At 42.3% G+C, this 17,547-nt stretch overlaps 1 protein-coding gene across 2 annotated transcripts; it reads left to right on the top strand.

Moving 5' to 3' along the window:
* The first annotated feature begins 5,122 nt into the window (after nt 1-5,122).
* On the top strand, nt 5,123-11,837 carry ESM1 (endothelial cell specific molecule 1). Of its 2 annotated transcripts, XM_050912785.1 has the most exons (3): nt 5,123-5,432; nt 9,387-9,542; nt 11,681-11,837. In XM_050912785.1, the coding sequence occupies exons 1-3, from the start codon at nt 5,132-5,134 to the stop codon at nt 11,779-11,781; spliced, it is 558 nt and encodes a 185-aa protein (XP_050768742.1). In that variant the 5' UTR covers nt 5,123-5,131; the 3' UTR covers nt 11,782-11,837. The 2 variants fall into 2 exon arrangements, with proteins under 2 accessions (XP_050768742.1, XP_050768741.1); XM_050912784.1 differs by lacking the exon at nt 9,387-9,542 and having other exon boundaries at nt 5,132-5,432.
* The last annotated feature ends 5,710 nt before the right edge of the window (nt 11,838-17,547 follow it).

Genomic DNA, 17,547 nt, shown 5'->3' on the forward strand with positions numbered 1-17,547 from the left:
TTTTGCATTGTATCCAGAAAGTAAATTTTCTGAAGTACAGAGAAGGTATGTGACTTTCTTGTCCTTTTAAGAAACTCTCTAATATAGATCTTAGAGGTCTTGGGCACTGAAACTCCTTTCTTCCTCTGGAAATGTAGATGATTTGAAAGTAGTTAAAAAAAGACTTAAGCATAACAGAATCACAACCTATTTTTTCATAATTTTTCCCCACTTATATCAACTACCTATTTATTGTGTGTGACAAACCCAAACTTGCCTGCCTTGGAGAAAATTGACCCCTGTTGCCATGTAGTAGAGCTCTTCCACCACTCTGTGATGTTTTTTTGTCTCTTGAACATGTTCTCCAAGCACAGCAGAATTATTTGACTTGATTCATGAATTAATTGAGGGAAAGCCAGTGATTTCTGCTACACAGATCATCGCAGTGGCTGTAAAATCACTGGGAATAGCCACACTGTGCAGGGATGGCACAGTGCGGAGATCCTTCAATCAGAGCCAGGCCATGACTGTAGCCTGTCGAGGAACAGGACTGTGCCACGTGGACTCAGTAGCACAGACCTGAAAGGTGCCCAGCTCCATTTGTATGGCCATAGGTCTGAGGGAGGAAACTCAGAGAAAAAGTTAAGCGCAGTCAGTTTGGCTTCCAGCTCCCAGGCTGAACATGCCACATATTTGTATGTGGAGTTATGGGCAAGTATATTTTCAATATGCTTTGAACAAGCTATGGCTCTAGTTCCTGAGGCTCCTGCAGATAATGCCACCATATCCAGCCATTTCTATAGTAGCTCCTGAAGTCTGTGCATAGGTAACCAGCCTACCCAGTTCTCTGTGTAGCACCTGATCTGGCTGGAGAAAGGATGTAAACACCTCTTGCCTTCAGCAAGTAGGAAATGTCCCAAAGCATCTATTTTTACCAGAGTGAAGTTGAGTTGCCATGTTACAGTCGAAACAAAGAGTAATTAGCAATTCATTGAAAAGATACAAGAACAGAAATCATACAAAGGGGAGTCCTTGCCGCTATCTCACTTTCCTGATTCTTATCTTTTACTTCCTATTTCTGGCTTTTCATTTTGGACTTTGCAGCTCAGCTTCCTTTCGGTGTTTCCCTTTGAAACTTTGCTTCTTGTATAGCATTGTGCTTATGACTTTTTGTAAAGGAAGCCTGGGAAAAGGTTGGATCGTTCAGGAATGTACGGTAATGTATTTTTAGTTTAGGGACTGCCTTTTGGAAATGAGCAATGAGAGTCATGCATTAAACCTTTTCCTATGTTTAAAGAGATATTAATGCTTCCTGCTTATCCCGATTTCATGTGTTCAAAAGACTGGATAATGACAGTGTCCAGAATGCTTAAGTTCAGAAGAATTGAAGTGAATGTTACTCTCTCTATCTAAAGAGAAAAATGAGCAAAGCCTTAGAGTATTGGACTAATGAATAGACTGCTCCCATGTATCAGCACAGATTAATCATGTATCATGAGGTATGTCATTTCATGGGGATCTTTAACAGGTGGGGTCAAACTTTTTAGAGGGCATAAATACAACCTCCAGACCCCTACACAAGCTGCTTTTGCTTGAGAAATGGATTATTTGCAAAAGCACTAGAAAAATTGTGCTCTGAAGTATTCAGCTGGAAACACAGTTCACATCTCATTGATACTAAACCAGTGATTGCTCAGTTCCCTGTAAAGCGTTGAACCTAAGGGCTGAAAACTTTTCTGCTTCTAGAAGGAATGCCAAACATTATATATGGTGATGTAATTATGATGTAAACTGGCACCAAGACAATTTATACTGTAAATTTGGAAAAAAAAATAATTAGCACTTATCTGATCTGATCCAGAAAATCTTCCACATTTAAAGTATATTTATACCACAAGTTACATAATGGTGCCAAATTTTCTGCTGTTGATAGCTGGGGAAGCTTCATTAATTCCTCTTGCACCAGTTTTCAAGGGAGAGCTTAGTTCAGGGCTTTACAGGATCAAGCTGTTCATTGGAAAGAAAAGCTTAATGGATTCAACAGGTAAAACAACAAAGAAACATTAAAACCAGAGGGAGTGACACTGGATTTATTTCACTACTTAATCAGTGGACAGTGTGGAAGATCATAGTACCATTATTTCCTCCATGATACTCATGTATAAGCTAGACCTTTATCTGTTCATATTGTTTTCTTCCATTATATGTATTTTTTGATCCATTGTAATAATTTACTTTGGCTTCTAGCTCCAAGCACAGAATATGGTTTCCATCTTATTCCAAATAATATTGGCTAGTTGCTAGGGGAGTGTGCTGATTTCTTTTACTATTTCTTTTCCTCACCACATCTGTGTGTAATTTTTTTATTTATCATCTCCCTAGGACATTTTCCCTGTGAGAAACCCAAACGTGAAATGCAGCCCTTTCAGATCTTGTTTAGAGTTTTATAAAAGGAGTATATTTCCTAAATATATTTACAGAACAGGATTTTACCAGCTGGTGTTTACTACCAGGCATAAACGCCTAAGTGCATGTATGGATGGGTCTGCACACTCTCTGTTATCTCCTCTCAGTGAGCAAGAAGGTATGAATTTAAGGGCAGGTGTGAATTAACTTAAGGGAGACTTAAGGGAGGGACTTAAGGGAGAGCCTTCCTGCTCCTTACTGCTGCAGACCTGTTAAGTCTCATGCACTAAGTATGCAGCCTGCTTCTTTGGGCTATTTCACCCTTGCGAGCAGATTTGGCTGGGGGACTGAAATGGTTACTGGCCTTAGCTGTGCTCCCTGGCCCTCTGATCGCACTTAGCCTCTCTCTCCCACTGAGGGACTGCCCAGTGGGATTTACATAGGCTCCTCAGCCCCACAGGTTACAGCCTGACCTATTAATATAAACCAGTGTCAATTTCAGTTGATGCTAATGCCAGCAGAAATGGGCAGTGGTTTACATTGCTGACCTGTGAACTACGGTGGAGATGTTGGGTTTTGTTTTTTTTTTTTAAACAGGCTTTTGCTATGTTGTAGTTGTGATGGGCTCAGGGATAGCACATCCATTTCTAATTTATCTGCTTATTATAACCTTGCACTTTTGTTCCTCCTTGGTTTTTAGCTGCAATCTTCACTTCTATGTTTGAAGTATTCCTTTCGCTTCCCAGAGGATAGTTGCATTGGATTTTGAAGATTAAGTTGTCTACTACTGCTAATTGCTGTCACCTCATGGCTACCAATAGCACTTTGTCAGTTTATGCAAGACTTCAACCTAATGCTTTAATTTTTATACTTTAAGTTCACTGATTGGTCCAAGATTACATGTGAAAACAGGCATGAGCTAGTGCATGTAAACATCTGCCAGCTGGCAACTGTGATTAGAAGAACTGTATTTTGAGTAATTATATACTGTATAAGATGGATGCCTGCAAATATTTACCTGAGCGTAGTCTCCCTTTGACATGTTAAGCATATTAAGTCCTCTCCCCTCCCTTCCTTCCTTCCTTCCCTTCCCTTCCCTTCCTTCCTTCCCTTCCTTCCCTTCCCTTCCCTTGCTCTGCTCTGCTATACATGCTATGCTATGCTATGCTATGCTATGCTATGCTATGCTATGCTATGCTATGCTTGCTATCCTATCCAGGTTCTTATACCCACATATACCAGAAGTATATGAACAACCTACCCAAATGCAACATACAGTATGTTGGTTTTCTCATCTTCTTCACAAGAGAGAAAAGTTAAGCATTTTGTTTGGACCTATCAATTCACATTTGCATTCATGAAGAAAAGGCTTTCCTGCTCTCCTGTATTTCCAGCATAGCCCTTCATTTTATTTGGCAGCCTACTGGCAGTGCCCTCAGCCCACTCGAGACACAGGATTCCCAAATGGCAAGCTGGTCACATACAAGTTTAGATTGATTCGGTTCCCACTAACTTCAGCGGCAGCAACTTTTGGTATTCAGAGATTTATTTATGGCTAGCTTTATTCCTTTTTTCCTTTCCTGTAGATCTTTCTTTAGAGCAGAAATTTCCATCTCTCTGGTGGCTCATCTGTTTCACTGAACTCTTTGGTTGTTTGCTGTTTCTTGTCAAGGCTCTGGCAGCGTGAATAAAGTCTAAGAGGGGAACAGGGGAAACTGAGACTTATTTTCTGTTTATTTACACTGATTTCATTGAGGAGCAACATGAGGGCATCCCATAGAGTTTGATCAGGATCGAAGTGGTGTAAAGGGGAGAGGAATCAGCCCCCCCGATCCACATTAAGGCTGTGCAGACAGTGCTGGTGATGGATGGGGATTTACCCCTTTGGTTGTGAGGTCGGGGCAGCTCATTGATCATTCTCCTGAGCTTCCTGCGGAAGATCCCACAAAATGCTGGTTTCTGTCTGACCTGTTTCTAGTTCTAGCAGTAACCTTTGAGTGAAATGTTTAATTCATCTCCACCTAAATGCTGATTAAAAAGTACTATTTTGATGCAGGCAGGAAAAACACTACTGAAACATGTGAGCTTAGCTGTTAAACGGTATGATCTCACTTTGTTCCGTCAAGTAACCGTCCACGTTCTCTCGAAAGGGGTGGCAAAGATTTATTCTTTTAAAGATTATTCTTTCAGCAGTGAGATGATTCAGTGTGATTTTCTTCTGGCCGCATGAGCTGTGTTAGCAAGGCAGAGCTGTCCTGTCAGCAGTGTGCCCAGTGTCAGAGCGATCCCTGTCCTGCAGGAAGGTATGCAACCTACTCGGGGTTGGGTTTTGGTTTTTTTTGGTTGTGTGTGTGTTTTTTTTTTTTTCTTTTGGCAGACGTCCTTGAGCATTTGAGACGGATGTGAGAGAGTTTTTAGTCCTCATGCAAAACAACCAACTAAACATAACAGATTACATCAGCTCAGGCTTTTCAATTCCTGGATGGCAGCAGAGTGCTAATCCAACCTTCATCCTGGATTTCATAAACTGAAACAAGGGAGGCTGGCAGGAGCAGCGCTGCCGGATTGAGGAAGCTGACGACGGTGCAGCATGTGGGCAACACACTGTATAAAGCTCATAAACTTGTAGGCTGATGTGTGCAGCTACCACTTTGGATTCTGTACCGCTGCTTCCCTCGGCACAAGGCACCAGCAGGCTGAGCATTAAAGCCTGCTTTTTGGGACGGAGCATTTACCCCTGCAAGACATGAAGGGCTTCCTGTTTCTTACACTCCTCCTGATGCCCGTGCACGCTGGAACTGCTTGGAGTGCGAAATACGCAGTAGATTGTCCCGAGCCCTGTGACAGTAACGCATGCAAAAGTACCTTGCGCTGTAAGCGAACGGTGCTGGATGACTGTGGCTGTTGCAGAGTGTGTGCAGCTGCTCTGGGGGAGACTTGCTATCGTACGGTCTCGGGTATGGATGGTGTCAAGTGTGGTCCTGGGCTGAAGTGCCAGTTTTACACTGAGGAGGATGACTTTGGTGATGAATTTGGTATCTGCAAAGGTAACAATATTCACTTTGCATGCACCCACTGTGGCAATTTGACAGCAACCTACATACAGAGCTTGCCTCCTGTTTGAAAGGTCTAAAATGGGATTTTTCCAGCTCAGCCCTTAGCCAAGAAGAAAGTGAAAAATACCTGCTGGTATTAAAAGGTGTTACATGTAGGCAGGACAGGGTTATTAATGTGAGAATATTGTTTAGACTCGGGACATGTGTGAGGAAATACAGCTGGGGTGTGCTCGGAGATGAGATTTTTGATTGGGACTTGGGAGACCCAGGCACTAGTCCTGATCCTTCCGCTGATTTGGTGGGTGGCTTTCTATAAATTGCAAAGACTTTAATCCTGCAAGTCCAACCTTGTCACGGGGTCCCTGCCCCTGCCGCACTCTCCCTGGGGTGAGGTTCCCTCGGGCACTGCCGGCTGCCTGCCCAGGCACCAGGCGCTCTCTCTGGGGTCTGAGAGATGGAGATAACACCACTGCCTGAGTGCCTGGGGACATTGTTGTGTTTAATTCAGTCCTTTGAGGTGCTCAGCTCCCCTAGGATGTGGTCAGGGGAGGCATACAGAGACCCTCCTGCCTGAAAGATGGGAATAACGGAACAGGAGCTGACTGTGACATGAGCAGCCAGCCACTGCTCTCAGCTTATTCCAGGTATGCTGCATGCTGATTTCTTCAGTCATAGACTATAATGGCATTTTTCATTTAAGAGCTATCCTCACTCTATGCAAAAAGGAGAATCTTTAAAAGGCAAGGAGGTATTAAATTACTAAGAAGTAGGATGAAAGTTTTTAAAATAAATAATTTTTAAAAAAGGCTTTGCAAAGTATGAATGCAGTGAGTTTTCCTGTGTTCATGTACCACTTCAGTAAGTAGATACAGATATGCCTTTGAATAACTTCCTTAAAAGTGGAGATGTCTTGGCAGTTAAATATCAGGAGTATTAATAGCCTCAGTTAAAGTAATGACTTAGGACCAGATGCTGCAAAAATCATTCAGGCTGACTCACATACAGCACACACTTATTTACATTGGTATTTAAAAACAAATTCATGTGCATGTTTGAGGGTGAAATCCAAAATACTATTATTTCTAAAGACTAGAATTTAAGCATAAAGATCATATCTTTGGTGCACCCACTAGAAAAGTATTTTACTGAGACAGTTGACGAATCTTCAGTTTATTAAAAATTACTGCAGTGCAAGATACCACCTATAAGTCTTTTAACAGTTCTTTTGAATGATTATGTACTTTTCACTGTCTTCATAGGAATTTCTTTCCTAATTTTCAAATGGGAAAAAGGAAACATTGAGGGACATGAGATCTGAATCCTGTAGCTGAATCTTGGAAGCTGTGTAGAAAATATGAAGTAAAATGTTTTTTTTCCAGTGAGTCAGTAGAAAACCTCACATTAATTCCAATAAAGACATATCTTGACTTAGAGTTGTAAATTGGTATTTAAGTCTTATGTTCCCCATATATTTATTTGCACTAAAAATTCTAGATGTAATTTCTAATTCTTTTTATTTTTTCATCTCAGCTCTGAGATAGTACAGTCTCTCTCTGTACTTATGTGAATTTTATCAGGCCAAGTATGGGGCCAAGTATTGTTATTTTATATGTCCATTCATAGCTATGATACCAGCTCACTCACTCATTTTAATAACTTCCATGTTTGTAATAATTCACAGAGAAAGCATGGCTAAATTCTCTCTGGTTGCCTGCGACTGATTTACTCTGAAGTTGTGGAAAAATGACCTGAACTCTCTGTTCTTCAATTTCTTATTTCTAAAATGGGTAAAACATGGACAATATATGTTTCAGAGCAATTTTTTTGAGTACTTTTATTATTATAAGAGTGCATCATATTATTATCAATAGCAATGTCATTATTGTCCGAAACAGACTAAGCAATACTGGTGCTCTGCACTTTTACTAGTAAATACCCTCCAAACCTGAGGTATAACTGTCACAGTAAAGAACCAACTCTTGCTCCCTTAGATCACTGGGAGCTATTTGCAATTTATTTCGGAGCAGGCTCCTGCTGAACAAAACCTTCTAACAGCAAAATTGACTCAGATCTCAGTTTCATCAAATCTGAAGAGCAGCCTCAATGCCAGGATTATTCCACACAGAGCCAAGTGCTTTGGGCTCAGACTTTTTTCCATGCTGTTGTGCACAGCTTTGCATCCCACCTCTCTGGGCTGAGCGGCAGATTGATGCTCCATGTGGTGTGTGCTCTCAGCTTGTCCCTCAGGAGGATTGTGCACACAAAAACTGTTTTGCTTTGGCAGGATTTTGTTTTTGTTTTATGTGGACAAACAGGAGATCAAAGAGTGTCCTTGCTTGATAAGGGGAGTATGGTGAAGCTCAGTGAGGTCCTCCGTGCTGGAGGGATTCATTGTGCAGTCCCTAGCAGGGAACTGGTTGATTTTCCAGTGGTTTTCATTTATAAAAGCATACCCATTGGACATGCAGAGAATTGTAAAATGTTGGTTTCATCTTGGGGCATTAGCCTGATTTTCAGATAGCCTAGGCTGTACGGCAAAACTAAATATTTGCATTGATTTGAGAGGAGACTGGGCAAACTGAGAAGGATAACCCTGTTGCGGGGTGTTATATGCACAGAAACTATGTCTGGCTCACGAGGTCCCAGAGCTGAAATCAGGAGAATATGAGGGGGAGGTATCATTTGTGCTTACCATTGTCATCTTCTTTCTTAAGTGTTTTGTGGGAGCCTGGGCTGGATGGATCCTTGGTCCAGCCCTGAATGGTCATTCATCAGCTCTTAGGAGTTGAACTGGAAACTCTCCAGGACTTGCCATTTAAGGTGACCATGCACCCTGGGTTGGCAAGGACAGCCTGAGCATAAAGACCCTTCTCCTGGGACATCCCAAACTTCTCTTGGGATGATCTCGTTTGGGGGTTTGGAAACGGGATGTTGGAGCTGGATTTTCCTTGTTTCCATCTCTTCAGCTATGGTCCTGGGAAGGTACCCTGTTCAACAGCAAGGCAGAGGAAGACAAGGGCTGTTACCCCAGGTTTAAACCCTCTGGGAAGTTACGCGATCCAGCATGTGATACGTGTCAGCTATGCGATGGGGCAAATCCTCTGCACCTGACTTAATTTTTTTCAGAAAAGCATTTGGTCCCATCCTGACAGCTGCCCTTTGGTGCTCCTCTACGAGCTTGCTCAGGGATGGGTGATTTGAATCGGGGCAGTATGTGACCAGATGCAGTATAACCAGACAGGCACCTTAGTGCCAGTGATGCCTTTAGAGCATACTCATTCTTTAGGCTGGAGAAGTAGGTGAGCTCTTTGCTGTCTGCCACGGGAAGGCAGACCTTTGCTGTCTGAGAAGTTGTCGCACAGGGGAAGGCTCTTCCCCAAGAGCCGGGAGCGTCTCCAGGCGGAGGGTGCGTTTGCTGGATAGCTCCTCAGGGTCGGGACGGCAGCCTCCACCAAGCCTACACACAGTCGCCCCGGCCACAAGCAGCCCGGCGCCAGCAACAGATTGCAGCTCTAAATCATGACAGTCATGTAAGTCAGACAACATCATGCCCAAACAGTGAATTCAGGAACTTTCTGAAGTCTTCTTCCTTTCTAAATCCAATGTTAATCCTTTAACTACATCCTCTATGATTACATACTTACATATTCATATTGCCTTTAATTTTCATTTTAATACTACGAGTGTTTCAGAGAAGGATTACCGATAGCACATTGTAAATAAGTTATAGGAAAAGAAATTACGTATATAATGTGTGTCAAGGTTTGTTAAAACCGAAAAATACTTGTAACAAGCAGTCAGCATGCTGAAATCCTGCAGTTAAGGTTTAACTGACCTTCACTCAAATGTTTTCCACTTTTAAGGATATAAGCAGACCAGCTATTAAGAGTGCTGGCAGCTGACTTGGATCACTGAGGACTGCTTTGCTATATTACTTTTTTTCAGAATGTCCCTATGGTACCTATGGAATGGAATGCAGGAAAACCTGCAACTGTCCTTCTGGCATCTGTGACAGAGTAACCGGGAAGTGTTTGAAGTTCCCATTTTTTCAGTTGTCTGCTTCAAAGCCTCCAAATCGACGAAAAATAGTTTCACACACAGGTAAGACTTCGTGGGACAGTTGATTTTAGCAGAAATCACCTTGTACATGATCTACTACCACGCTGTGTACACTGTGTGTGAGTCATGTGTACTTTGGTGGAGCTGTGCAAACAGCTAACAACACAAGGTACGTTTATTTTTCTTATTGGCAGCTCCCTTAAAATAAGGCAAGGAATTAGGTGAGCTGTGACACATACTGAAAACATTCTGAAATCTTAACATAGGTGAAATACTTCGCAGCTGTTGCATGCGCTAGCAGTATGTCACCTGTGCAATGGGAGGCTATGCTAGGATTTGCATTAGTCAGTTCAGATGCGATGCATGTAACTGCTTTGTGTAGAATAGGATTTCACTACGTTGCATTTACTACTGTTAGCTAATATGTGGTAAAAAGAAGATCTTTTTTCCATGAAGACAGAGCTTTATACATTTTCAGATGTCAGTGAGCTGTTTTATGAAATGTTTTATTGTAGTAATTTATCACAGTATCTCTGGAATAAGTTCTTACCTTTAAGATTATGTCTGAAGCCTGTAACAGATCTTTCCAGAATTAAAAAAACGTGTGTGAGAAACTGGACTGGTTTTGAGGGAGGAAGGAGAGATCACTGAAGTTTTTAAAGCTGGGATTAAAATTTCTTCCCCTTTTATTCTCCACCTGATGATACTGAGGTATATTTGACTGAACCATGTTTACTCTAAATTTAAACACCAATCAAAATCAATACAAACGTAAAGATTTTAAATAAATATCAGAGATATAATCCTAGACCTACTGGGAGCTTTTCTAGGGTTTCACCCAAAAGTCTTTGAATTTTATTTCTCCCCAACTGCAGTTTGTGTGCCTCATTTTGATTTTCTCCTGTTATATTAAGCTATGTAGAGTTTGCTGCTTTAATACATCATTTATCTCTCCTCCACTCTCCATTTAGAGAAAGTTAGACAGAACCAAACTTCTTCAGCTTATGCTTATATCACATTTAAAATGATCTTGAAAAAAAACTTTGCGAGATGGATCATTCCTGATCCTTTTGTATTTTTCTACATGATTGTGCTCTTTTGCCTATCCAGGTTTTGTTTATTACTAAGGGTGCTGAAATAACATAAAAAAATATTCCTATCTTGCTTTTTTCTGTATCTAGCCTATATTCCAAATCTTCCCAGGTACCCTGTTTTCATTTCAGCCTCCCCTTTCCTCTCCCTCCCTTGCCTTTGGAGCCAAACCTTCTGCTGTCTCAATGTTTAGCAGCTTGTCTGATCCCAGCCAGGATGAGATACTGACCCCGTAGAAACAAATGGTATTTTTTACCCATGCAAAGGTTTCACACTGATTTCTGTCACTTCTGATCACTGGAAGTAGACCAGGGACACTGTGGATAGTACTGGATGGGATGATCACATGGGGTTTCATTTAACAGTTGTCTTCAGAGGTAGCTATAGCATCTAGGACAGAGCCTCAGTGAATTCAAACAGCTGTGAATGCTTCTGTATTTTAAACAGGCGAGTTTCTGGCCTGTATATTTTATAAAGACATTATGGCTACATATACTCTAGTAAATTTAATGGTGCCAGAGTGTGTTCCTCTGTATTGCAATTTGACCACCTTCATGGTCAAACAGTAGGGCAGCGGCTGGCATGTTTTGTCCCAGCCTAGCTATCTGTGCCAAACAACCTCAGCCACAGCTCAGGAATCAGTGTCAGCCAGGGACCATTTCCAGTAGACAAACTGGATATCTTTTACCTTTTTTTTGGAGAGTAAGAGAGTGTAGTGGCATGCACCAGGCTATTCCACGCCAGCTGGCCTCAGTCAGAGAATAGCTCCAGGCATGTTTAATTTACTGCTGTAGTGATTGCGGATATGCTGCTTGGTCCCCTGTCACACTGGAGTGTTACAGTGAGAACTGGAAACTGAACTCAAATCACCTGCCTTATGCTTAAACTATTAGAAAACACATCTGGCTTATGCCATAATTTGGCAGAAATTTTGCAACTAGATAATTGGAGGCATTCAGGGAGATTCCTGCAAGATTTATCAGCTAAGGGTTTTCTGAAGTGTTCCCAAAACCAGGGACGTTGCTGCAGGACAATATTTTAATTGTCTCATTTTCATGAAATACACCTTTATTTTTGTATTTTTTCAGAGAACGACATGGCATCAGGGGATGGAAATTCTGTAAAAGAGGAATTCGTTAAGGAGAAAGCTATTCACTCTCCGGTAATGAAATGGCTAAATCCTCGCTGATATTTACTTACACTCATAAGACTTTCAAGTGAATGCATTTCTCACAGATTATTGAATATGCAACAACACACTTTAAGAACAAAGTAGATCTATAGCATATGAAAATGTAACCTCTGAAGGCCAATTGTGATTGTTTTTCATGAGAAAGTTGTTTACTTAAAAATAGACTGTACAGTGTATATGATTTTTGATATTTGTTTTGATAAGTATTTGAACAGAGAAATGTGTTGTGGATTCCTGAATGTATAGTAATATTAAAAAAGCAACATGATTCAACCCTCCTCATTTAAATAATGCCAGAAGCCGATTCTTGCAGCCTGAGGCCAGGAAAGCTCTCACTGAATTCAGTGGACAGTTAGGGTGAGTAAAACTATTGGCATGGAGCCAATGTGAAAGAAACGCACATCAGCAAATCCTGGGATAGAAAGCAACACCCCTGAATCACAATAATAATAATAACAACGTAGGAGCACAACAGTATGAATTAAATAAGCCAACATTAGTTGTGAGTCATTTTCTGGTTTTTGGAAGTTCGTGACAATTCCTTGGAGATAAATACACCTTTCTTCAGTGAGAAAACACCCAGCATTTCAGTTTACACATTGTGAATAACTTAGCCAAGACACTGCAGACATATATTGAGGTGGATTTCTAAAGTTAAATTCTGTACAGAGAAACAGCAGCTTGGTAAATTATACAGATTTGTAGAGGGGGACCTGAAATGAAAGAAGCTGCTTAGCATTATGTAAATATATATGTTTCTATAAAGCAGCTACTTTGGTGCCATTAAGGATGTCTGTATTTCTTGGGGAAGAGCGGATCCAATGCCAGAGGCCAGCAAATGGACCTTCATACTTTCCATCTTCATCACTGGCTGTCACCCAGCTGCGACTCACAGGGAGTTCATCTGATCCAGCGTAGGGAAGACTTGGACCCTCAGTGAGTGGTAGTGCAGCCACAGCCTACAGCACTTTGGTACCCAGTCCTTCATTTCTTACTTGCATGAGCAAGTGGTCCCGTTTTAGCCAGGAGAATAACTTATATACGTTAGAATGTTGTAGGAGCTGGCAGTCCCTCATTCAGTCCAGACGGGACAATATATTTGTAACATAAAAATCCACACCGAGATGGGTTTGCTAATATGTCTGGAAACAACCAGATCCTCAGATAATGGAAACTGATGTAGCTGTGTCAGAGTGAATCTGGATTGCATGAGTTTAGGAACTGCCTCGTAACGCAGAGCACTCTCATTGGAAATGTGGTTTGAATTGAACATTTCCTTTGAAATCAATGTGAGCTTTGACAGTGACTTCAGTGAAAGAAGGAGCACACAGTACCGCAGCCAAAGTTTGGTGCAGGATCTGAAAACGTACTTTTAAAACTATGAACAACAGAAAATCCAAAGCCTGTAAAGAGTGCAAATCCTGATCCAAAGCCAATGTCTGTGGGAGCAGGCTGCTTTCACCTGGGAAAGCAGCGCTGAACCATGCTGCTCTAGAACAAGAGGAAGATGACAGCAGTAGACATCCAAACGTCAGTACGGCAATGCAGGCTCTCTTGCCATGATAATCGGCAACACAAAAACATAAATCTCAAACTAGCATATATCACATTTTAACCTGTATTGAATGTTTAGGTCTGAGAGGGACCAGTATTATCTTGGGCTATTTACAAGCAAGTGTATTGGTTCTCACCCACTGATATCAAAAGTAATTTTTTCTTGATTTCAGTGAGAGCAGGATCAAACCCACAGTCCTTCAGAAGACTGAAGAGAATTATTTAAAGAATGTAGTAAATATTTGCATACATTGTTACTATTTTGCAACAGTGTCATAAATGACATTACAAGTTCTTGAATGTAAATCTAATAAGCTGGTTTTAAAAAGTATATGATTATTATTGTTCAATAAAAAAACAACTGAAAGCATCGCTGTCTATTGTGTCTGTCCATTAATGACAGAGTAAGACTGCTGGTGATGGCATAGCCATGGTGCATGCAGACTAGGCACAGTTTTGCTCCCAAATCCACAGAAACAGTTTCACAATGGCTGCATCTATTTCAGTGAATTTGCTGGGGACCATTCTCCATTGCTGAAGCTGAGTGGTGGCCTGTGTCCAGAACGGTTTGTGTCCATACCATTCAACCATCTTCACCTCCAAAACAAGGTGGCTGGATCCAGGTTGTCCACTGGGGACAGCCCCTCCCTGGCCAACCCCAGTGCAGGAAGGGTTTGGGAGTCCTCTTGCTGGCCTGGCCACCAGCATGCCAGGGACCATTTAGCCCTGGGGCAGCAACTGCAACTCCTTGGCACTGTTTGATTTACCATATAGCAGTAACCTGTGGATCCACACTTGGCAAGTCAGGAGAAAGGAGAAGGAGGAGAGGGACGCCTGCAAACTTTTTTTGGATGTTTTCTTTTGTTTTCCATCAAATTTATAAAATGCTTGCTCCACACAGAATAGGATCCAGGATGAAATTATAATATAAGCAAATTTTATTCATTATCCTTTGAAACATCTACCTGTTGCTACTAGTGGCAATGGGACTACACCGGTAGAAGAAATAATGCAAATGACCACAGAATCATAGAATCATTTAGGTTGGAAAAGACCTTTAAGATTGAGTCCAACTGTAAACCTAACACTGCCAAGTCCTCCACTAAACCATGTCCCTAAGTGCCACATCTACACGTCTTTTAAATACCTCCAAGGATGGTGACTCAACCACTTCCCTGGGCAGCCTGTTCCAATGCTTGACAACCCCTTCAGTTGACAACCCTTTTCTTTCGGTGAAGAAATTCTTCCTAATATCCAATCTAAACCTCCCCTGGTGCAACTTGAGGCCATTTCCTCTTGTCCTATCTCTTGTTACTTGGGAGAAGAGACCAACACCCACCTCACTACAACCTCCTTTCAGGCAGTTGGAGAGAGCGATAAGGTCTCCCCTCAGCCTCCTTTTCTCCAGACTAAACAACCCCAGTTCCCTCACCTGCTCCTCATAAGACTTGTGCTCTAGACCCTTCACCAGCTTTGTTGCCCTTCTTTGGACATGCTCCAGCACCTCAGTGTCTTTCTTGTAGTGAGGGGCCCAAAACTGAACACAGGATTCGAGGTGCGACCTCATCAGTGCCGAGTACAGGGGGACGATCACTTCCCTACTCCTGCTGGCCACACTATTTCTGATACAAGCCAGGATGCTATTGGCCTTCTTGGCCACCTGGGCACACTACCAGCTCATATTCAGCCAGCTGTCGACCAACGCTCCCACGTCGTTTTCCGCCAGGCAGCTTTCCAGGCGCTCTTCCCCAAGCCTGTAGCGTTGCATGGGGTTGTTGTGACCCAAGTGCAGGACCCGGCACTTGGCCTTGTTGAAACTCATACAACTGGCCTCAGCCCATCCATCCAGCCTGTCCAGATCCTGCTGTAGAGCCTTCCTACCCTCAAGCAGATCAACACTCCTGCCCAGCTTAGTGTCATCTGCAAACTTACTGAGGGTGCACTCGACCCCTCGTCCAGATCATTGATAAAGGTATTAAACAGAACTGGCCCCAATACTGAGCCCAGGGGAACACCACTTGTGACTGACTGCCAACTGGATTTAACTCCATTCACCACCATGCTTTGGGCCCAGCTATCCAGTCAGTTTGTTACCCAGCGAAGAATACATCCACCCAAGCCATGAGCAGCCAGTTTCTCCAGGAGAATGCTGTGGGAAATGGTGTCAAAGGCTTTACTAAAGTCTATGTAGACAACATCCACAGCCTTTGCCTCATCCACTAAGCGGGTCCCCTTGTCACAGAAGGAGATCAGGTTAGTCAAGCAGGACCTGCTTTTCATAAACCCATGCTGTCTGGGCCTGATTGCCTGATTGTCCTGTATGTGCTGCATGATGGCACTCAAGATGATCTGCTCCACAACCTTCCCCAGCACCGAGGTCAGACTGACAGGCCTGTAGTTCCCCGGATCCTCCCTCCAGCCCTTCTTGTAGATGGGTGTCACATTTGCTAACCTCTGGTCAACTGGGACCTCCTCTGTTAGCCAGGACTGCTGATAAATGATGGAAAGTGGCTTGGTGAGCACTTCTGCCATTTCCCTCAGTACCCTTGGGTGGATCCCATCTGGCCCCATAGACTTGTGTGTGTCTAAGTGGTGTAGCAGGTCGCTAACCATTTCCCCTTGGATTATGGGGGCTTCATTCTGCTCCCCATCCCTGTCTTCCAGCTCAGGGGGCTGGGTACCCCGAGAACAACGGGTCTTACTATTAAAGACTGAGGCAAAGAAGGCATTAAGTACCTCAGCCTTTTCCTCATCCTTTGTCACTATGTTCCCCCGCATCCAATAAAGGAGGGAGATTCTCCTTAGCCCTCCTTTTGTTGCTAATGTATTTATAGAAACAGTTTTTATTGTCTTTTATGGCAGTAGCCAGATTAAGTTCTCGTTGGGCTTTGGCCCTTCTAACTTTCTCCCTGCATAACCTCATGACGTCCTTGTAGTCCTCCTGAGTTGCCTGCCCCTTCTTCCAAAGGTCCTAAACTCTCTTTTTTTCCCCCTGAGTTCCACCCAAACCTCTCTGTTCGGCCAGGCCGGTCTTCTTCCCCGCTGGCTCGTCTTTCAGCACATAGGGACGGCCCACTCCTGCACCTTTAAGATCTTCTTCTTGAAGAATGTCCAGCCTTCCTGGGCTCCTTCGCCCTTCAGGACTGCCCCTCAAGGGACATGAAGCGGAACCAAGGTTTCACGGAATCAAGCGCTCTTCACCAGCTTCTTCTTTATTTTCCACCCTTTCATCTTTCTACCTTTCCTTTCACATCTCTTCTGGCTCCCCACTGCACACTCCAGCTCATTTCCCCTATTTTGCACATGTGGATTTTCTTTTAGACTTTTTTCCTTTCTTTACCCAACTCCATGTTCCAGGCATCCTCTTTTCAGCTGACCTTTCCTTCCCACACAAGCCTGAAGTTAGCTATAGATGCTCTTCTCTCCTGCGGTAAAAGTCATGTCAAGGTTCATCACACAACGTGCTCCTGTCATCTAATTTCTAGATTTGTTTTTAGTGGGGTCATATATTTTTTCCAGTATGAATATGTTTGGCAAATAGGCCTCATTTCTAGTAGGTAGATTTTATTTTCTCAGCTACTAAACAGTAAGCTAGTAATATATGCATCACCTCTTGTTTTATATTTAATGATGTGCAACAACACTGATAAGAAGTATGCTGGAACGCAATATTATAGTTTCTATTACAGCCTGTATTATAGGATGTTGCAGACACCATTACAGTTCAAACAAAATATCATCATATGTTTTAGAGTGATGTCTGAACTACACAGAATAGAAAAGCCTGAAATATATTCAGATGTATTCCATCCATGATTGAAATAATATGTAATAAATATATTTCCAGTGTAGACCAACTTTTAATGAAAAAGTGTTATATCAGCTTCAACTGTGCAAAACATCTTTAATGTACTTTAATGTACAATTTCGTTATATAAATACATTCACACAAGTATTGTGAGATGTGTCACTACCTAATCACCACAGTGTGATTAACAATATAAATTTGTCACTCTGATCTGCTGGGATATACATATTAGAGCAAACACACCAAAGTATATATTTTAAATGAAAATATATTTATTATCACCTCTGTACATGCTTGCTCTCTATTTAAATGGACTGTCAGGTCACAGCAGTGCTTTGAAAGTATTTCCTGACACCTGCAAAGTTGGTAAATATTTCCTGTTTTTGTTGTGTCTGCTGAAA

This window comes from Gymnogyps californianus, chromosome Z, assembly GCF_018139145.2.
Source record: "Gymnogyps californianus isolate 813 chromosome Z, ASM1813914v2, whole genome shotgun sequence".
Lineage (NCBI taxonomy): Eukaryota > Metazoa > Chordata > Aves > Accipitriformes > Cathartidae > Gymnogyps > Gymnogyps californianus.